This window comes from Astatotilapia calliptera, chromosome 3 (genome assembly GCF_964374335.1).
Source record: "Astatotilapia calliptera chromosome 3, fAstCal68.1, whole genome shotgun sequence".
NCBI classification, from domain to species: Eukaryota; Metazoa; Chordata; class Actinopteri; order Cichliformes; family Cichlidae; genus Astatotilapia; species Astatotilapia calliptera.
The window spans coordinates 76,937,365-76,960,287 of record NC_137424.1 but is presented as its reverse complement, the minus strand read 5'-3'; the positions used below and the strand labels follow the sequence as shown (position 1 = coordinate 76,960,287).

The following is a 22,923-nucleotide window of genomic DNA, read 5'->3' as shown; positions in this document are numbered from 1 at the left end:
CATTTACAGACTTAACTCAGTCCCGTAGCGAGGACTTTTTAGCAGTGACCATTTCCACCTTATTCTGGCTGAATTCCAGAGATTCTCGCGGGGATTTAAATTCCTGGTCTAAAATCTTCAGCAGGGACAACATCGCATCCAAGCTGGACCATCGCCTATCAACTGACTCCAGGATGTCAGTAAAGTCGTTGTATTCTTGGAGAGCGTCTAATTTCTCCTCCCTGTGCTCCAGGCTGATGGAGATGATTATACAAATTTGGTTTATTATTTGTCAATTGATTGTATACTATAACTGAAGCTTTGTGAGCTAACATTTAGAGTTTTTTTTCTTGTCAACTCTCCAGCATCTAATGTGACCTACGGCATTTCCCGTCACTTCCCTCTCCTTGCCTCACCCAGTTCTCTCAGAATTGGTAACTCTCGTAATCCTTGATGAGTGACAAACTACAGATAAGTGTGTAAGCACCAGTGATCTACACACTGCTTCTTACACTTTGAAGTCTTCCTATTAAGTTCATAAGAGCTTGTACTGTCAGTCCATCAAGTGTTCGTGAGCTCTCTTAAACACTGTTAAACTTTCATGGGTTTCTGTATGTATGCGTTCTTAAATTGGTCCCAATTCATATTGTTGTAATGTTAACACTTCTAATATAGAGGACAAAAAAGAAAACGCCTGAAGGTTCAAAAAAAGCACTTGATTTTTTTAAATTTTTTATTATTATCTCTTTTATTGGGACAGCTGTTGAACATAACAGTAGTTTGCCTTTTTACATTTTCTTTGCTGTCAGATTTTAACTTATAATTGAAAAATAAAGAAGACAGAAAAAGAAGAGAAAAGAAAAGAAGAAAAGAACAAAAACAATCCCCCCCCCCCCCCAAAAAAAACAACAACAAACAAACAAACAAACAAAAAAAACTAGGGTTAGGAGGCAGCAGGGCAGGTAGGTTTACGTAGTACTCAGGGTTGTAACATCATACACAAAATCACACCTCATATGCTTAACATAGTCTGTCCATTTAGACCATATTCCGTAGAAGGTATCCCTCTGAAGTTTAAGAGAAAATTACACTTTTTCCATTGTATAGATCCCTTGTACAGAATGTATCCAGTCTTCTATCGTTGGTGGTTCAGGCTTAAGCCATCTTCTCGTAAGAGGCTTTTTACTTGCGACCAGAAGGATATACAGGAGTCTTCTGTCGTTGGAATTCAGTTTATCCACTGGTGCATTGCACAAAAAACGATCAGAGGAGTATTGGAAGAAGAATGGTGCATTTTATGGACGATTTTGGACTACTAGATGTGTGGAGAGATTTACACCCAAATGACAGAAAGTATACCCACTTCTCAATTCCACACAATGCATATTCTAGGCTAGATTATATTGTCATGTTTAAGAATGACCTATTTAGAATTAAAAGCTGTGAAATAGGCGCTTGTACCATCTCAGATCATAACCCGGTTTATCTTGAGATCTGCCCGAATAGCAAAAATAGATCAACCTTATGGAGGCTGAATACAAACATTTTAAATTATCCAAATATTAAAGAGAGTTTGAAAGAGGAAATAGAAACTTATTTAGAGTATAATGAAAATGAGGAGGTATCTCCAGGAATATTATGGGATGCATTGAAGGCAGTAATTAGAGGAAAAATAATTAGTATATCCTCTTACCTGAAAAAATCTAGGTGGGAAAACCGTTGTCAATTAGAAGACAAATTGTTAGAGCTACAACATCTACATTCTGTGACGCTGGATGATGATATCAAATCTGACATAATAAAACTTAAGAAAAAAATAGATGATTTAAATATGATGGATATACAAAAGAAAATCGTTTTTATTAAACAACAGCAATGCGACGTAGGGAGGAAATCACTAAGACTTCTGTCTCTTAAACTTAGGAAGCAACAAGCAGAGAGGACTATACATAGAATAAAGAATCCTCTTAATGGACAAATAGAAACTGAACTGGGGAAAATTAAACTATGCTTCCAGAATTACTACAGAAAACTTTACTCCCAATCTCCTGTAGATAACAACTCTAGTGTCAATATTTTCTTGTCAGGTCTAAAGTTGCAAGGTGTGACAGAGGAACAAAATAAAATGCTGTTGTCCACAATAACTAAAGAAGAAATTTACTTGGCAATTAAAAGATTAAAGGGAGGGAAAATGGCGGGGCCAGATGGGTTCGGCCCTGAATGGTATAAAATAATGCAGGATCATTTGATCCCCACCATGATAAAGACATTTAATTGGGTAATGGAAAAGAAAATTATCCCTCCTTCATGGAGGGAAGCAATAATTTCCATTATACCAAAAGAAGGAAAAGATAAATTAGAATGTAGCAACTATCGCCCAATCAGTGTATTGAATATTGACTACAAGTTGTTCACATCTATTATCTCTAAGAGATTAGAAATGATATTACCTAGGTTAATACATAATGACCAAACGGGTTTTATTAAACATAGACAGGCCCAGGACAACATCAGAAAGGTTTTGCACATATTGCGGCAAGTTGACAAACAAAAATTAGAGACCTTAGTGTTAAGCTTAGATGCCGAGAAGGCGTTTGACTCAGTGAGATGGTCCTTTTTATACAAAGTGCTTGAGAAGTTTAATTTTGATAAATCTATAATTGATATTATCTCAGAGCTATACAACAAACCAACAGCTAAAATCAAAATCAATGGGGACCTCACCGAATCATTTATACTGGAACGAGGGACACGACAGGGTTGCTGCATTTCACCGCTGCTTTTTGCTTTGTTTATAGAACCACTAAGTCAGTGGATTAGGCAGAGTCAGCATATAACATGAGTACGAACGCCAGGAGGGGAACAGAAATTAGCATTATTTGCTGACGACTTACTTTTAACATTAACCTGTCCCTCACAGGCACTCCCCCATCTCATGGAAGCACTATCAAAGTATGGTTCTTTATCGGGATATAAGGTCAATATAAATAAAACGCAGGTATTAACTTTAAATTATGAACCACCAGTCGAAATTAAGAATCGTTATAAATGGAAATGGGATGCAGATAGCATTAGGTATTTAGGGGTGGTAATACATCGTGACTTCACCAAAATGTTCAATGCCAACTATGCCCCTCAAAATGAATCCATAAAATCAGATATACAAAGATGGAACACTATTCCATTTCTGGACCTACACTCCAGGATTGAATCAATCAGATTAAATATTCTTCCCCGACTGCTGTATTTGTTTCAGTCTCTACAGATTACCATACCACAAAAACAGTTTGTGGTATGGGATAGAACATTGTCAAAATATATCTGGAATGGGAAAAAAGCTAGAGTTAAATATAAAACGCTTCAATTAAAGAAAGAAAAGGGAGGTCGTGGGCTTCCCTGTCTACGAGAATATTATTGTGCAGCTCAGTTAAGACCGCTGATTTGTCTCTGTTGTCCAAACTACACCGCCGGATGGAAAGATGTTGAAGGAACAATAGTAAAAGAAATACCAGTTTCAGCTTTAATATCGGACATAAAATTGCAGAATAAAATACATATGGCAGATAAACCTATACTACAAATAATGATATCAGCTTGGAAAGAAGTAATAAAAATTGGTGGTTTGGAAAATGCCTCTAAGGTTTTAAGATGGTGTGCATATTATTCAGATTTTACTCCAAATCAATATGATAATAGATTCAAAAACTGGATTTCAAAAGGTATAACCAATTATTATTCATTTGTCCATAAGGGTGCATTTCAAAGCTTTGAATCTTTAAGGAGTAAACATGACTTGGGATCTGATGATTTTTTTAGATATCTACAGATCAGAAATTATTTTAATCAAAACTTAAAAGTGAACCTAAACGAATTACAATTTGTAGAAACATTCTTATTACTAACCAAATCTGAAGTGCAAAGCAAAATTATTTCTAAATTATATAACAGCATCCGGCGGTGTAAAAACGACAGCACTCTGTATATTAAAGCGAAGTGGGAAAAGGAGGGTAATTTGACAATTACAGAGAAGTGTTGGGCTCACGCATGCAAGATACAGTGGGCTACCACTGGGTCTAACGTTTGACGTGAATTTTGCTGGAAAAGCATTATGAGATTTTTCATTACCCCTGCTCAACAAAGATATCGAGGAATAGGTGATAAATGTTGGAGATGTGGGGGAGATGGAGCTAACCATTTCCACATCTTTTGGGACTGTAAAGATATTTGCCAGTATTGGTCTCAAATCCATGATCATTTACAAAATGTTTTTTCATTTGTTTTTCCTTCAACTTTTGAGACCATGATCTTTTTGTTTTTTAAACAGGTTTTGCCTAAACATGATTTCATTTTCATTTTGCTGACTCATTACTTCCACAGTAGGAGGATCTCAAATTCATTATAATCAGACAAAGTCAATCAAATGCCACGATGGATCATTTGTTCATGGTGTTTACACTTATTTGTGAAATATTGTTTCGTTATAACATTATTCATATTTTATCTTTAAGCTGGGCTATCCTGAGGCTCAGTGCATCTTTCGCTCTTAAACTCCTCCTACAAACTCAGACTCTGCTCCTGCAAACCTCAGGTGGGCTTTGTTTCAATCTGGCAAAAGAATATTTGAATGTTTTGCATCTCTTTGTGCTTTGTGACATTTAGTGAAGATATGTGAGACTTTTTTGAGTCATGAGCTACTTTTATTTTAATTAATATAAAAACAGTTTATGTACTTAATAACTTCTAACTGTCGAAAACAATGAATTAAAAAAAGATATAAAATTAGTATAAAGAATATATAAAGAAGAGTATATAAAACATTTATTAACACACAAGCTTGGAGCTCATATGTTTTAATTAAGCTCCATATATCTCAATAGACAGACAGATAAAAAACATGAATCACTTGTAATGATTAGAAACTTGATAGAATTTCAAATCTAGTTTGGGGAGTCATTCAGTGAGAAACAGTGAAATGATTTTCCATGTGAAAAGGTGGACAGCAGAAACAGAAAGAAACAGTGAAACTAAAAGAGAAACAAAGAGCTTTGGAACAACGAGGCAGCAGGAGGACAGCTGCAGTTTAACAGCTTCAACTCACTGACAGGAAACAACATTAGAAACATCATCATCCTCAACTCATCTGCTGCACTGACACTGACACCTTCAACGGACACACCTTCACTTTACCACCATCAAAAGTGCTAATGTATGGAAACATCCTGTGAGTGAAAGTGTGTGTGAAGGTGTGTATGTGTGTGTTAGTATCAGGATCAGAGAACGACAGCTTTCCTCTGTTCCAGTCCAGATTCACTCTGATCCTCTGGAGCTTCTTCTGGACTGAGAGAACAGTTTTAGCGGATGGTGAGAATGCAAAATATTTACTTGTATTGAACACTATTCCCCAAAATCCAGACAGTATGCTTCCCTTCCTCTGCATAGACTCTGCAAATACACCCAGTGCCCACCGTATACTGTCTCCAACATCAACATCCCAGCTGTGACTCCCTGAGTTAAAGCCCTCAGAGCCCAGGACAGAGATGTAATAATCAAACCTCTCTGGATTATCAGGAAGCTGCTGCTTCTCTCCTCCTCGTCTCACACTGGTCAGATCTTCAGACAGGATGAGTTTTGGATGAGCAGTGTTTGGGTCCAGAATGAGAGGAGTGTAGGAGACCATGTCCTTCATCTTGTTCCAGATGTTGAAGGTCAGGTTGCCCAGGTGTTTGGCCTGGTCTATCAGAGCTCCTGAGGGCAGCTGTGGATCATCCAGCAGGGGGCAGCGCTGGACTCTTTCCACTGCAGCCTTGTAGTTGTGCAGGAATGAGATGTCTTCAGCTCTCAGCTCCTCCTCTGTGGCTCTGACTGTGTCTGAAAGAGCTGCTATCTCTCTGCTCAGAGCCTCCATCTTCTCCTTCATCATCCCACTCTTCTGCTCCTCTTCCTCCCTCAGTGCAGCCAGCCTGGCCTCCTCTTCCTCTGCTAGAAACTGGTGAAGCTTCTTAAACTGCTCCTTAATCTGCCTCTCTGTGTGTCGGGCCTGGACCTTAATGTGTTCTGCTGTTTGATCAAACTTCACTTGAACTTCTTCACAAACCTTTAACTTCTTCTTTAAGGGCTCCAGAGTTTCCTGAAGTTCCTTCTTGTGTTGTTGTGCAGCTTCATCGATGGGTCTGAATCTGTGATTGGTGTGTTTTTCTGAGTCTCTGCAGACGACACACACTGGCTGCTGATGGTCCAGACAGAAGAGTTTGAGTTTCTCAGAGTGCAGACTGCAGAGATCCTCTGAAGCTCTCTCCTGTAAGAACGACTCACACAGGTTCTTTAAAGCTCGGTTTAAAGGTGGATGCTTCTTTGAAGATATTTCCTTACAAACTGGACACTCACGTTCCCCTTTCTCTCTCCACCATCTCTTCAGACAGTCTTTACAGAAGCTGTGGCTACATGACAGAAGAACAGGATCTCTGAAGACCTCCTGACAGACCGGACAGCAGAGAGCCTCCTCTGAGCTGGAAGCCATTGAGTCTGTGAGTGAAGCTGAAAACAGCAGACAGGAAGTACAGTCAGTCCTGGCTCCCCTCCCTCCTCTACCACCTTCACTGAAACTTGCTTTGAGTCGTGTTTTTGCTCAAACTCACATTCAGTGTGTGGAGCGTCAGCAGCTTGAAGCAGCAGTGTTGGAGTTTTCCACTTTTCTCTCCTGTAGCTGGACTCACTCAGAGGAAGCTGCTAGTTTGGTCTGAGCTCAGTCTGATCGTCTGTGCGTCTCTCTACACTGAGGACAAAGAACGGCCAGTTTCTTCTTCTTCTTTCTTACAGTTGTACTGGCGGTTGGCAAACAATTGAAAGGTGCATTACCGCCACCAAGTGGTATGGAGTATGGTCTGGAACGACGCTCGAAAAAAAAAGCCAGTTTCCTGGTTTGTTGCGTGTTAAACACGTGGGGGCGGGGGCGGAGCTTCATTCAACTTCCTCTTATAAATGTGTGAGTGTGACAGCAGAGCGCAGACTGTCACCGTAGGTCAAAAAGTAAACATTTTGTGAAGTTCATAAAATAAAGCATGACTCAGTGTTGCAGCTGTTTGGCAGTTTTTCTTTCAAACTTTCTTCTGATTATTAGAAGGGCTCGCCCCGCCCGCAGACTGTGGACCAATAGGAGAGCTGGCCCACTGTAGACTACCAATCGTCTGTCGACGGAAGTTGCGTCACCAGAAAACAACAATGGCACCTCCGCTATGTTTTTTTTTTTAATTAAACTTTATTTACAAACAACAGTTTAACATACAAGGCACCATCATTAATCCGATTATGTTACATCCTCGGTTGAGCATTATAGCAAAACAAACAAACAAACAAAACGAACAAAAAAAACCCCCCAAAAACAACAACAATAAGCACAAAGTTAAAAGAGTTAGCACAAAAATAAAGAACAGTCATTGAAGGATTCGAACCAAAGGCAAAAACTAACGTGCAAAAAAAGGGCAGTCGTGATTATAAAATAGGGAGTTTTTTGTTTTTTTTAACATAGGTTAAACTCTTTAAATAAAACAACAAGTTTATGGGCTTTCTTGTTATTCACAAGTTTCAGCGATTTAGCCCAGAGTCTAAAGTCATTCAGCCATCTGTTTATACATGGTTTAGCTTTAAAGTATCTGCATTTGTGAATAAAAATTTTTCCCATTAACAAAATCGTCCTAATCAACAGGTCAAAATCTGCATTCTCAGCAAGTATTCCAAATTTTATTACTGTCACCGTCAAATGTGGTAACTGAATTCTCCTGGACTGTAGCCAGCTCCACATGTCAGTCCAGAAGGAGTGCACTGATTCACAGTTGAAAAACAAGTGATCCAGACTTTCAATATCATTTTCACAAAATGTGCAGGCGTTCACATCTAAATTAAATTTCCGTCTTAAGAATTCATTGGTTGGATAAACCTCATTAATGATTTTAAAGCGAACCTCTTTTGCTTTAGGGGAAAGAGGAAGTGAAATATACTTTTTTCTTATCGCCTTAACCTCCATGGTCTCAAATTCTTTAAGGATATAATTTCTTTTAACCGGATTAGGGAAAATTTCGTTTATCAAAATATTCCTGATCACTTTGTTTGTAAACCTGCTGTCACCAAATTCAACTCCAGCTATGCAGAGCTGCCTCAGTCCAGGAGAAATTTTAGAGTGCACAATATCTTCTTTTATCATTGATCTCAAAGGGACTGGAATGGCTTTCACTAGTGTTGGGGGAAAACTCTGTAAAAAACCCAGGAGAAATAAAGACACAATGAGACAAAGTTACTTTCTTTGCTAAACGTGTACACGGGTGAGCTGCTGAGAACAACTCACGTCGTGAACAGAGGCTTGGCACTTTTTATAGGAAAGACAGTGAGAACAGGATAAGAAAATAATAAACAGATAAAATAAACAACTCCATATGTGGCGCTAGTCTCGTCAGCAGAGAGCTGGGAGAAAGCTGTGAGAGATAAAACAATCTAAAACAATATGTCCTTGCTGGGAAAATCTGAAAGACACTTCTAAACTACTTATCTTAAACACAGCTTGTACATTTAAAAGAAGGTAAAGTTACATAGAATCATTTTTCCTCTAACAACTAGGGATTTATATCTCTTAACAGTACATCTTACATCAAATTTCTCACAAAACGTCTCATGCTTTAATAAGACCCCATTATCATCCATAAAATGAGCTACAGCCCAAATCCCTTTAGATCTCCATTCATCCACGTACACAGATTTCCTACACAAACGGATATACCTGTTGTTCCATATAGGGGTATTGTGAGGAGTAAAGTTATGTTTGTAGTAGGGCTGGGCCATATTATACCGTTCATGGTAATACCGGTATAATGTTAGGCAACGATAGGAAAATGAAATTTCGCGATAGAATGGGAGTAAAACGCGCATGCGCAGTGCCTTTGTTTTCATACGCACATGGCCGATTGTTGAGTGAAACAGATGAACCAGAATTGGTTTGTAAAAATGGTGCAACTTCAGTGATGTGGAACTGGTTTGGTGTTTGTCCATCAGATACACAACAAAGCACATTTTTTTGCAGAACATGCAAGCGGCCGTTGTTATTGTCGTATTTGTCGGACTAAGATGCTCTTAAATCTGGGAGTAATCTGGGTCCTAAACTCCGTATGTTTCAGGTCAAACAACACTGCAGCATCACTTAGAGTTAAAAACTGTCTAAATTCTTTCATCTTTAATAAAACGATCAGCATTGCTGCTTTACCAGGTGTAACTATAAAGTTTAACTTCCAGGCATCCATGAAAACAAAAGTTATTACATTTAACGGAGTTAGAAGTTAGCAGGAAGCTAGCGGAAGTTAGCTCGCTAGTTTCGCTAGTTACCTAAGCATGATATTGCATGTTCTGACTGAGAGATTTCTGAAAAAAATCAAACGTACAGCTCTGCTATCACTTGCAACATAAATGAAGACAGGAAACTAAACAGCAGTGATGTTTGTAGGGTTACTGAAGTTGGGCTAGCTGGTATATAATGATGTGCTACGTGATCGCTAGCGACACAGCTATGTTAGCATAACATAAACAGTGAAGCTGGAGGACGAACACTAACACTTTTCCACTTATAAAAGTTAACGTGAAGGTTCTTCATGGTTAGAGACAAATGCAATCGCATGGCAGGATGCTGTAAACGGACCAAACTTCAGTCAGGAGAACAACTGAGATAATCCATCCACAATACGAGGTCAGTCATTAATATACTGCAACAACATGGGAATAGAGCAGCTGCCAGAGAATTCAACATTAATGAATCAATGGTACAGAAGTGGAGGAAGCAAGAAGAATGAGTTTAATAAAGTTTGATTTATCTGACTGCTTTGTTTCGCTTAATGTGCCTTATAATCCCGTGCACCTTATGGTCCGAAAAATGCGTACTGCACACTGCAGTTTAATGTTGCAAAGCCCCTCTTTTTAACTTCAGTGGATATTATACATGGTTATGCTCAGGATATGTCAGCCCATTTCTACTGGAAATGCCTTTTGGTTAAACTTTCAGCAAGGAATTTGCATTTGTACTGTTACATTTTTATAAAGCTTTAATGTACATAAAAACCAGCTTCTTGTTTAAGTGAATATAAATGGAAGGTTGTCTTTTTGCGCTAGTAATGTTGTGGAGTTGTATTTTGTCTCGCATCAATTATATCGTCGGTTATATCGTTATCGCAAATTTTCAAATATATATCGTGATAAATATTTTTGGCCATATCGCCCTGCTCTAGTTTGTAGATTAATTTCCAGTAGAGAAGGACCTGCTGATGGAAAGCTGAGAGTTTAACAGGTAACGAACTGCAATCAAAGTCACAACGTAACAAAAAGTCTATTCCACCCATTTTGCCAAAAATCACACTGGGAATAATGTTCCAAAAGGAATTTTTGTTCCTAATGAAAGATCTTAACCATTTCAATTTTAGTACACCATTCATAACATCAAAGTCAATGGCATTAGCCCCACCCTCTTCATAATTCTTAATCATATCATTTTTCTTTATATAATGACATTTGTTCCTCCATATGAACCTAAAATTAAGATTATTTATAGATTTAATTAGTTTTGGAGATATGGGCAGAGAAAAGGCTGGATAGATTAGTCTGGATAGACTGTCCAATTTGGTTAGCAAAATTCTCCCAAACAGAGTTATGTCCCTTTGCAGCCACCTGTTTAAAATAGACTTACACTTTTCTATATTGGTACAGATATTCTTATTTTCAGTTGATGTCTTATCCTTGCAAATTACAATGCCCAGATACTTAACCTCTTTTTTAATCTGTATATTATCTATTGCTTGCAGGGTACACTCATGCAGAGCTAGAATTTCGCATTTATTAATATTCAGCTGTAGGCCAGAAGCTTTGGAGAAATGGTTGATCGCCTGTAAGGCTAAAGGAATCTGGTCTTCATTTTTTAGAAACAGGGTGGTATCATCTGCGAGCTGACTGATTATTATCTGTTCACCCATCACAGTTAACCCCTCAATGTGACTGTTTTTAATCAAAATAGACAACAGCTCAGCAACCATGATGAACAGAAGTGGTGAGCTGCTACATCCCTGCCTTATCCCTCTATTAACCTCAAACCTTGAACATGTACCATGTTCTAGCAAAACAGAGCTGTTAATGTCATTATATAGCATCTCTATAACATTGACAAATTCCTCTCCAAAACCAAAAGACTGCAGAGTTTTTAATATGAACGTATGTTCAACTGAGTCAAAAGCTTTGTAAAAATCCAAGAACAGGATGTATCCTCTCTCTTGGATTAATTCACTGTATTCAAGGAGATCCAAGACCAGCCTAATATTGTTATGAATTAGTCTTCCTTTCAAAAAACCTGATTGTGTTTCACTGATGATGTTTGAGATGCCTTTCTTTAGCCTCAGCTACAGCTCCAGACAGGATCTTATAGTCAGTGTTTAGTAAGGTGATGGGTCTTAAATTGTCTAAAATTCTTTTATCCTTGCCCGATTTGGGAATCAGGGTTATCAGCGCTTGTTTCATGCTCGGCATCAGTTCTCTTTTCTCTATCGATTCCTTTAATGCATCAAACAATAAAGTTCTTAGGTCCTTCCAGAAGAATTGATAAAAATTAGTAGTGAGTCCATCTGTCCCTGGGGACTTGTTTAATGCCATTTTCATGACCACCAAATCCAGTTCCTCAATTTTAAACTCTGAATCACACAGATCTTTGAAAGGCTTGTCAATACATGGGATGAGATTATGAATCTTATCAAAGAAACTATCAGAATCAGCTGCTGAATATTCTGAGGAGTACAATTTGGAATAAAAAGTGAAGACTTCCTTTTCAATCTTTCTGAAATCTTTACATTCAGTCCCATTTATCAACAAGCTTGAGATTAGATTTCTCTGCTGTCTACACTTTTCCAGCTTACTAAAATATGAAGAGTTCTTTTCACCTGCCTCAATCCACTTGGCTCTCGATCTTATAAAGGCACCGTGGGCTTTCTCTAGGTAAAGATCGTCCAATTTAGATTGTAACTCCATCAATTTATTCTTCTCTTGCACGTTTAGTTTTTCTTTACTACAGCACTGAGTTATTTCACGAAGTAAATTACTTTCATATTCCCGTTTTTCCCTGTTCAGTTCTTTGCAGAATTTTATAGTGAATTCTCTGATTTTGAATTTAACAAATTCCCATTTCTGTATATTACCCACTACTGAGTCATCATTTTTTATATCTATAATTATATGTCTAATTTTATCACAAAACTTGTCCTTATTTAAAAGGCTGGCATTAAATTTCCAATATCCTCTGCTACTACGTTTCATCCTTGTTGGTTCTAAGACAAGATCAATGAAACAGTGATCAGATAGGGGAGCTTTGGAGATTTTAGATTGTGAAGTACACCTCAAAATGTCATCGCTCACTAACCAATAATCAAGTCTTGACCTGCTTTCTCCATTAGGTTTAAACCAAGAATAATTCTTAACTCCAGGATTCAAACTTCTCCAAATGTCTGTAAAATTATTATCACTAGAAAAGTTCTCAATAATGTTATTCTGTTGCCTCCTTCCTAAGCGAGGAGGCCATCTGTCCATCCATTCATCTGGTGTCATGTTCCAGTCTCCTCCTACTAGGATGTAATCTGTGGGGTACATAACTTTAAACTCTGAAATAACATTTGTTAGATTTTCCAATAGACTTTTATTTTGACCCTCATTATTATGTCCATAAAGATTTGTAACAATTAGAAATATACCTTTGCTCTTCAAGACTGCAGTTAACCAATGACCCTCACTATCAGCTTTATATGTTATAATCTCCCCTGGGAACTTATTAAAACAAATCGCCACACCTCCAGATCTGTTAGATCCACGACTGAAAAGAATCTTGTCTCCCCACTGATTAGCCCAAAAGGTAACATCGGCATCCACAGAGTGAGTCTCTTGTAAAAACAGACAATGACATTTTTGCCCCTTGCAAAATAAAAAAAGTGCCTTTCTCTTAACAATTTCCTTCAAACCCCGAACGTTTAATGAACCAAAAGAAATTTTTGAGTGAACCATAATAAGAATATGCTAAGAAAATAACTTTTTTTAAAAAAGAAAAGAAAAATATATAAATATGAGTTTAAATTGTAACACTTGTCACCAACTCAGTGACTAATAACCTTTAACTTTAAGTAGAACTCTTTTGTCCCATTAATAATATTCCACTGTATACAGTCTTACATCAAGTCTTTCATTCAACGTCGATGATCCTCCGTCCTTCGATGTATCCATGAGGACCCCGGAAAAAGGCCCGTTTCCCAGCCCGTCTGGCTTGTTCAATTTGCGGCCACAGCCGCCTCCTCTCTTCCCAGTCCTCCCGCGGCAGTACCTCAGCGAAGTGGAAACCCCCGTTCTTACAGACAGCCGAATCTTTGGTGCGACGCCAAATCTCCTCTTTAGCGTGTCTCAGAGCAAACAGAATGATGATATGTCGGACCTTGTTCTCAATCTTCTTCCCAACTCTATGCACCACATCCACAGATTCTTCAAGCTTTGATATCATATCAGGTGCGATCTTGCCAAGAATTCCAATAACCAGCGATCTGACATCTTCATCTCTTTTCTCTTCTAATCCTTTAATCCGGAGGCACCACCTCATTTTGTACCTTTCTTGCTCTCTCACTCTCTCCTTGAGATCGTAGTTATCTTTGGTCAACTGCTCGTTTCGTCTCTCCAACTCTTTAACCTTTTGTTTACATTCTTTCACCTCCTCCGAGTTGAACTGAACCGCTTTGGCTAGGCTGGCTAGCATCGTACTAGCTTGCTTGCATTGCACACTCAGGTCAGCTAGCTGCTCGTCCACTCTTTTTTCAAGGTTTAGAATCGCTTTCAATATAGTAGCATTGGAGACTTCGTCACTTTCACTTATCTCTGCTGACTTAGCTTTCTTTTCTGCAGGCTTCTTACAAGGTGTAGATGGAACCGAATCGTTGCCCCGTTCCCTTTTGCTCATCACTGCTACGTCCATTGCTACGTAGTCATGATCCGTTCCTTCTCTGCTGTCTTCCTTTCCATCACATGGCGATGTTGTTTCTTGTTTTTTGAGGTCGAGTTTGAATTTAGCAGGTTTAACTATACTTGGGGCAGTCATTTTACTACTTTCGAGGGGAAACAATAACGAACACAAAGTAAATTCTGGGACAAGTTCAACGAGCTCCTAATTTGCACCACTGCTCAACATGCCATCTTGCGCCCTCCCGGCCCGCATGTATTTTCACCTCCGCTATGTTTGAAAAGTCGCTTTTCTTTTATCTTTACAGTAAGTTATCCACTTTAAGATATAAGCTGGATGAAATAGACATGAAAGGAAATATTATATGGTGTGGGCATTTTAATGCACACCATTGGTTATGGGTGAGTGAGAAAACAGACTACAATGGTAAAGTGTTAGAGGAATTTCCTCTTATATGTTTATTATATGTTTATCAAGGATGCAACGATACCAATTGTTTCAAACCAATACGATACCGATACTTGGATCTGAATACTTGCCGATACAGAGTACAAAAATCGATACTTCTACCACACACACACACACACACACACACACACACACACACACACACACACACACACACACACACACACAAATACACAAATACAATTAATTGGAAGAGAGGTTTTATTATATTCCATGCCGATAAAAAATAAAATCTTAATAAAAATGACCACAAAAAAATTTCAAGTGAAAAATAAGCACTTCTGTTAAATTATTGCAGAGTCTCCACATTGTAATTTTACAAAATATCACTGAATTATTGGCACTGTCTAGAGCTTTCAGAATAATAAATAAACACTTATGTTTGGAATAAAATAAATACAAATAAGGTTTGAGAATAAAATAAACTTTTAAATTATTGCAGAGTGTCCATATTGTAAACAAACAAACAAAATAACGAAAGTATTTGGCATTGACGAACAAACTCCTCATCAGTCCACTGTGCCGTTAAACTGAGGACTGACATCGCGCACACACTGCTTGTCTTTACCTCTTCAGAAAGTTTTGGCACCACTATCTCCCTGATGTATGGGCAGTTGGGAATTTCATATGGCATCTCGAGTATGCTGAGAAGATGGTGCAATCCTATGTTTTCCATGACCGGCATTGGCTGGTCATCCAGAGCGATAAAATGAGTCAGAGCCTCTGTTATTTAAACTGCCCGTGGATTCTCTCTTGACATTTTTCATCGCTTTTCCAAAACCTGAGTTAAAGTTGGCTGTTCCAGTCCACACTGCTGACATTTTGTTTAGTCTAGCTACAGCAGCCTCCAGTTTCTCTTTTTTATCTGGAGTCGCCAGTCTCACTCACCTAACCCTGTGCCTGTTTAGCGTGGGATGTCCCCCTAGTGGCCAATCCATGAACCGATACCAACTTACTTCATTAATCAGAGGGTGGTTTGTCATTTCTGTTGTAGCTTTTTGGTATCAGTTAACTTTTACGAGTATGAGTACACACATATTTTACAGTATCGGCCCAGATGCTAATTGTATGAGCCACTTCATAGTGAGTTTAAGTTGTTGCCTTCCGGCCGCGTACCTGTGAGGAAGACCAAAAGACTCCAGGTTTCTTTTATCCTTACTGCATCCCGTCTTCTTAATGGCAAATAACCATCCTGTGACTTTCTATTACTATTATTGTCATTATTATTTTATATTATTGTTTTGTCTACTAAACTAATTTCCTCTTGTGGGACAATAAAGAATTAAATTAAATTAAATTAAATTAAATTAAATTAAATTAAATTAAATTAAATTAAATTAAATTAAATTAAATTTAATTAAATTTAATTAAATTTAATTTAACTGACAGAGGGCTGTTCACCCCTGTTCAGACATACAAGGACACTACTGGTGTGTTAAAGTCTTTTCGTGGCACCCTGTGCTGGATGCTTTCCTTCCCCACATTACACTCACCAATGATAACCTCCATGGTTCACTCTCCAGCCTTTGTTAGTAGCTAGGTTTACTTTTCACATTAGGGACAAAGTTTGTACATTAAAGTAAGGATTAAAACACACACTGCTTGTCTGAAAACAAAGACAATTGTTTATATATTTACCGACCAAGTTTGTATGGGATTCATTTTACAGGAAGATTCCTGCAGGTTAGGGAGGCAATGTTAGAGGTGAACTTCACTCAGAAAAATTATGGTTCTTAAATGGTTCTTCAGATGTCTTCATGGTTCTTTAAAGAACCATCATACGTCAAAGAACCTTTTTATTTTGTGGATGGTTCTTCAGCTATTACAAACGGTTCTTTAAAGAACAAAAGGTTCTTCATCCTTAGCAATCTAAGTTTGATGGTGTAAATTGCATAAATATTTATTCACTATAATGAGGCTGTGAATTATACTGTGTGTTGTCTTTGTGTGCATGTGTGTGCGAAGGGGAAGGGCGGGATACCTGGCAATTACCCTTTAAGAGAAGATGGTAGGAAACTGAATATTCAAATAAAAGTTAGAAATATTTGCAAACAGTAGACACAATACACACATTCAAATACTGTACTTTAGTTTTAAATTTTAATAAAGCATTACTATTTTCTACTCCAAGGCATTGCTTTTGAGATTATTATATATTTTTGAAAATGTAGCATAATGATAATACTAGTTATTGTAAACTTTACAAACCACCCAGCAGTATGTAAAGTCAAATTATAAAATACAAGTAAATAACAATTGCAGAACAGAATGTCGGTGTAATGAACACACACTTCGTTTTGACAAAGCACACTGCTTAGGTAAATGATCTGAGTAGTTGTTCATCACTGAGCAATTTGTTAATATGTGTTTCGAGCCAAATAAATGACAGGGAGAGAGAGAGTGACGTCAGAACACGTCATACTATAACCTCCCGGGAGGGGACGGAGGGGTCCGTCGTTGGGATGCGCATGCGCAGACAGAGTGTGCGAGCGGCGGGCCTTGACCTTTCGGGAAAAAAAACTCACGGACGGTGACAGCGAAACGGATAACAGTCTTCAGTACCTGCTGGACTTTGAAGCTGTGGATTCTGGGACTGTTGGAAAAGGTAAAACATTTTCATTGAAACCTTATTACTAGTGATGGGCAGATGAAGCCCCATGAAGCACTGAAGCTTTTCATCCAATTGGTTCACCCCAATGCGAAGCTTCATGAAGCTTCATTTGCTCTAGTAGGACACCTACTGGACGTAAAAATAATAGCTGGCATGAATTTGAAGAGTGTGGCCTTTTGCACACAGCCTGTAAATGTCAACAACAAAAGGAGTGTGTAAAACATGTATATTGTAGTGATGCAGTATACTGTGTATATTTATACTGGCAGTATGGAAAATGATCATTTGGAAATGCTTGAAATGGAAATGATCATTTACTGTGAGGTGAGGTGTGGTTGGGGTGTGGACAGTAGTTGTGCTTTTGTAACGTTGAGGTATGGACAGCTACACCTGTTCACATTTTATTCTGTAAAAACTAAATTTTCACTGCTTTTATGGCCTTTTTAGTGGGGAGAACATAGCTGGTATTTAATGATTTAACAAATCTTTTAAATCCTTTGTCCTCCACAATGCTAAATAGCTGTGAGTCCTCAATCACCATGCTGACCAGGTCTTCATCTATTTGAGATTGTTCTCCTGAGGAAAGACAATAAAGATAAAGCACAAATATAAATATCACATACGTAACTTATAACAGTTGTATAATATTGTTATATCATTTAGTAACATTACTGCATGCTATATTATCATTGCATTTGATGGCTCACCTGGTCTTGCTCCACAATCGGTGTTCCCCTTATTCTCATGCAAAGCTCTGTAGTGCCTAAGCATGGATGAGGTGTTGTTGTTATATCCCAGCTCCCTGGCACATAGCAAACACTTCACCTTGTACAAAAGTACAGACAGCTTAACATAGGTTTTATTGCACCATCAGTATCATGAAAATACATCTTCTGTAGAAATTTACATACCTTGTTGGGAGGAATAAGATCAAAATGTTCCCACACAGGGGAGGACATCCTCCTCTTCTTAGCTGGCTCCATTCTCTCCTGACTTTCTCTCCTCACTCTCATAAACCTCCAAACTGTCTCCAAACTCTCACTAACCGCAACTCTCCATCAAACACCCACATTTTGAATGAAGTCTGAGGGTTTATATCGCTGTCATAGCTCGCGGCAAAGTTCGAACCACTTCATGAACCAGTCACGTGGTACAGCCGGGCAGCGAGGCTTCGGACGTCATCATTTTCAGCTCCTCCCATAAATGAAGCAAGCCTCGATACGCGCTTCGCGGAAACGCCCCCTCCATTACTCGACACACGCTCCGAAGCCTCGATACAGAACGTCCCATCACTACTTATTACTGTTTTGTTTTTGTTACTCGTCATTGTAGCTTGCTGTTAATGTTGTGCTAACAGTAGCGATTAGCTAGATACGTTAGCCGTTGATGTCAGCGCAATTTAGTATCCAACTGTTTTCCTAACAAAACCACTGTTATAATTAAGTGAAGGTGCTCTTAGCTAATTTGAACCTTTGGCTTCTAAAATATGTGGTTCAATTGCGTGCTGCGTACATAACCTAATGTCAGCTAGACCGAAATTAAAATTTAATATATTGTTAAAGTCACTAAAATGGCGCCTGAAGCCTGTTGTGACGTGAGCTCTGTGTCTGCTCTAGAAACTCTGAAATTCTGTAGATCTGAGCCGTACATTAAATACTCACATGAACCTGTACTTTGAATTCTGTATGAGCTGTATAAAATGCAGCTATGCATAAGAGTTTTGAATGAATAATTAGATTAGATAACTCTTTATTGTCTAATCGAATTATATAGAAATGAATAGAAATGTGACATGAGAAGGTGTGTCTTTGACTGTTCCTGCATAACTTAGTTTCGGACTAGTTGACAAGTTATCCTCCGGTCATTTGATGTTTCCAAGATAGATGTTCTTTTGTAATATAGTTAATTTGTTTTTATATTTCATTTATCCACCATCACACATACAAGCTAAGAAGAGGTCGTTATACTAACAAGAGGTATCAACGCTGGGCCAAAGTTCAGCACATGGTTAAAGTTTGTAATCCAGCCAGGGAGTAAATATCACTCAGCAGCCAGAGCTGAAGCAGGTAGCATCAACACATAAATCTACTCTACCCGGCTTAAATCACAAGAGCACCTCTGACCAAAAAGCTGTAGATTTTTCTTGTTTGCACAAATTAATCCAGATTCACATTAATTGTGTTCACAGCTCCAACAAAATGAGGAAGAGGAGGGGGAGAAACACAATTAGGTTGAATTACAATTGGATGGAAGGCGAGGACAAGGAGAAGGAAGCTTAGGATGAGGAGGAAGAGAAGCAGCAGGAGCATCTTTAGGGCTCCCTATGATGAGGTTTGTTTCATTAATATGGTCCTCTCACAAAGAAAGATGACTTGTTTTAGTTCACCTACTTCCTGTATTAAATAGTGATGTGCAAAATGTTGTGAAAAACCATGGAGCAGGTACGTATAGGGCATCTGCAGGTAAATGAACATCAAATCTCTAAGACAGACTGAAATCTGTATATTTATCACCCTTATGATAAAACCCACGTCAGCCATTGGTTTATGGACTTTGTATTTTGAAGCCTCAGCATCTGCTTTATTGCTGTTGCTATGTTGGGACCATATTAGGATGAGGGATCAGAATCTGGAGTCATGCACACTATTGTTTCATTTAGTGTGTATCCATAAGATTCGTACAGCAGATCCAAGTTGTGCCTTGAAAACAGGAAAGTTGTCTGCATAGAGGAGAACTGTAATAGCAGGCTTGTACACAGTGAGGCTTTGTGCACTCGTTTTACTTCTGTCACCCTGTTTTGATGCAGATTTCACTTGAAATCAGGCAAGAACTGGACTTATTTTTTTATAATGTGTTCTTGTGAATTGATTGTGTATCGCATATGTTTGATTTGACTTTCTGCAAGACAACAGTCGTCCACTGGCCAAAAAAGTTTTCCAAATACCTCCACGTGATCTAGCCTGGATTTAGAAAAGAATAGCAAAAAAAACCTGCACCTCCTGCTTCAGATGAAATTTGTGTTTCTGTGTTCAGAGGCAGCGGTGAGAGGGGAGACCTCGGGTCATCCAGCTGGAGAGCCTGACCAGGAGGAGTCGAACATTAACTCAGCTCTTCCAGGGCACCCTGCAGACTCGGCTGTTGGCATCGACGAGGGATGACGTGAACGCCAAACTGGAGTCCATCACAGGTCAACTGCAGGTATGCGAGTCAGACCTTCTGAGGAGGGTTTCACTTTTCTCTCTTCTTTATAATTGACTCTTTTCTCTCTCTTTCAGCTCCTTGTCTCAGAGTGGGAGGGATTTGAAGCACAAAGGGAGGAGCTTGTCGTTTGGTTGGCTGATATGGATGTCCGCCTGAGTGAGGTTGACCAGCTGACAGGAAACACCAGTGAAAAACTGAAACAACTGCAGGTGTGGGCTTGTTTTGATATGACATATATTTGATATGATACATACGTCAGAGACATTGTCCTAAACTGGACTAACCAAGGACCATGAGTACAACATGAAACGTACATTACATGGCGTAAGGCTGAAGTTCATTGATCATTTTAATCATAAACTTGTTGTTGAAATATTTTTACTGAACATGCAAACATCTGCTGATGAAAATGTGTTGATTTATTGGTCTGTTATGAAGCTATTGCTATTTCTAATGTGTTTTATCACTTTCTGATGTTTTATTAATTAAACAATACATGTATTATTTGTTGTGTTATCTGTAGCTATAGTATTTATATATATTTATTTATAGTATAGCAAATATATTTAATTATTACTGTTTAAAACACTAATATGTGACATGTATTAGTAGTGATGTTGTGCTGAGGGTTAAAATGCCTTTTTGTCTTTTGGTAACTACAAAATGACAATAAACCATTAATATATGTCTATGCTGTGCTCGTATTTATTTTGCCCTACTCAAATTCAATTTATGATGCATTTTATTTTGAAAGATTTAAAATGGTTTTTTAAAGAACCACTCAAAAAAGGTTCTTTAAAATGGTTCTTTTAAAGAACCATTTGAAGGACCTTTTTAAAAATGGTTCTTTAAAGAACCATTTTTAAAAAGGTTCTTTGAAAAACCATTAAAGGTGCCCCAAAGAACCATTTCTTGATGGTTCTTTGGGGCACCTTTAAAGGTTCTTCAGTGAACCACTGAAAGAAATGGTTCTTCAAAGAACCATTGTTTGAAAGGTTCTTCAAAGAACCATTGTTTGAAAGGTTCTTTGTGGCACCAAAAAAGGTTCTTCTATGGCATCAGTCTAAAGAACCACTTTTGGTTCCAGTTGGCACCTTTATTTTTCTGAGTGTTGTTTCTATTAACAGAGTCCTATGAAATAAGTAAAAGCCATTAAAACACAGAGCCAGATACACCAGCCAAAACCTGAAGTCTATTAAGTAGGATTTTATGGTCAATATTACAGAAAATGATTACAGATAAAAATCCCTGCATTAGAAGCCATTAAAAGATCATTACAGACCTTGAAGAGAGCAGTCTCAATGGTTAGGACTGAACATGCAGTTTGCCCTTCGTGCCTCCCTCTTTGAACGGTGTTGAGTTGTTCATAATGCTGAACTTTGTGTGTTAACCTTGATGCATGCTTGAACTTAAACCTGACTAGAGTTTTGAGATGCTAGCTTGCTTTGATTAGAATTTTGTGAGGCTACCTTGCCTTAGTTATCCCTTAGCTTTTACGTTTGCTTGTGTTATTGCTTTACATGTGTTAATTCGTTTCCCAGTCTGCTGAGCAGCCCTGTCGGTTTTCTGTTTAAAAGTTGCAATAAAACCTTCTATTTTACTCAGTTTTTGTGTGGCGGCTCGTGTATGTTACTCCCATCCTGCCGCCTAGCAGAGGGGGATACATACATACACACAAGTCAGAAAAAATTGGTGTTAAAATCTTGCCCATGCAGACTAGGGGGAGCCAGGGATCAAACCAGCAACCTTCCAATCAGTAGATGACCTGCTCCACCTCTGGAGCTACAGCCACCAGAACCAGAAAGCAGAAAGTGTAATTCCAGAAAAAGTAAATGACCCAGGACACTGAGGGTCATCACCTCCATAAGGGGAGCCACTGGAGGAGATTTGGGATCTCAAGTCAATCAGCTTGTGTAAAAATGGTTTGAGAAATGTATCGCACTCATCATCAGAGAGTAACTCATGATCCTGGGTCTTTTGACCCAGCGTTTTAAGTTTTAGTTTATGTTTGATGTTCATGGTTTATTTTTAAGTTCATTAGATTATCTAAGCTCATTTGTCTATTTCGATTCCCCTTGCGTCTTCTACCCCTGTGTTTTAGTCTCCCTTTGCCCTTCATGTGTTCAAGCTGCATGTCTTATTTTGTCAAGTTTGTATTATCAAGTTTATATGTCTGCACCTCATGTTTCCTGTTTCCTTGTGAAAGTCTGTGTCCTAGTTCAGCATAGTCAGCTTTGCTTCCTGTGTCTCGTAATGTCAGATTAGTGTCAGCTGTTTCCCCATGTGTTTCCACTTCCCCTAATCACCCTTATGTGTATTTAGTCTGTGTGTTTCCGTTCGTTCCTTGTCAGGTTGTCTGTTCTTCACTCCACGTTTTCCATGCCTTGTTTCCAAGTTTCATGTCCAAGGTTTTTCTCATCGTTTATTTAGTGCTCCCCGTTTAGGTTGATGTTAGTTTACTTCAGTTTGCCTTGCCCTTCCTTTGTACCTTTTTTACCGGCCTTATTAAACGGCTCGCTTTTTGTTAATATTCAAGTTTTGGTCCAAGTTCCTTGTGTCTGCATTTTGGGTCCTCCACGTCAAATTCCTACAGTCTGCTCCTGCAGACTGTGACAGTAAAACAGGATGCTGAGGTGGAGGAGAAACAATACTTCTGACTATTTAT

The 22,923-nt window shown here is 38.4% G+C and overlaps 1 protein-coding gene and 1 long non-coding RNA gene across 2 annotated transcripts; one reads left to right on the top strand and one right to left on the bottom strand.

Annotated features, from left to right (window-relative positions):
* Nucleotides 1-698: 698 nt before the first annotated feature.
* Nucleotides 699-8,745, bottom strand: LOC145425867 (nuclear factor 7, brain-like). Its single transcript, XM_080299317.1, has 2 exons — nucleotides 6,615-8,745; nucleotides 699-6,513 (listed from the first exon to the last, which is right to left on the bottom strand). Exon 2 carries the CDS (start codon nucleotides 6,494-6,496, stop codon nucleotides 5,111-5,113), a length of 1,386 nt encoding a protein of 461 aa, XP_080155443.1. The 5' UTR covers nucleotides 6,497-6,513; nucleotides 6,615-8,745; the 3' UTR covers nucleotides 699-5,110.
* An 8,030-nt stretch (nucleotides 8,746-16,775) lies between these two features.
* LOC145425869 (uncharacterized) lies at nucleotides 16,776-20,949 on the top strand. The gene is made up of 4 exons (XR_013906644.1): nucleotides 16,776-17,051; nucleotides 19,246-19,388; nucleotides 20,091-20,255; nucleotides 20,333-20,949. It is a non-coding gene; the product is annotated as an uncharacterized LOC145425869 (long non-coding RNA).
* The last annotated feature ends 1,974 nt before the right edge of the window (nucleotides 20,950-22,923 follow it).

Excerpts from the sequence above, each read along its gene's own strand:
- LOC145425867 (XM_080299317.1), bottom strand. The coding sequence starts at position 6,496 with ATGGCTTCCAGCTCAGAGGAGGCTCTCTGCTGTCCGGTCTGTCAGGAG.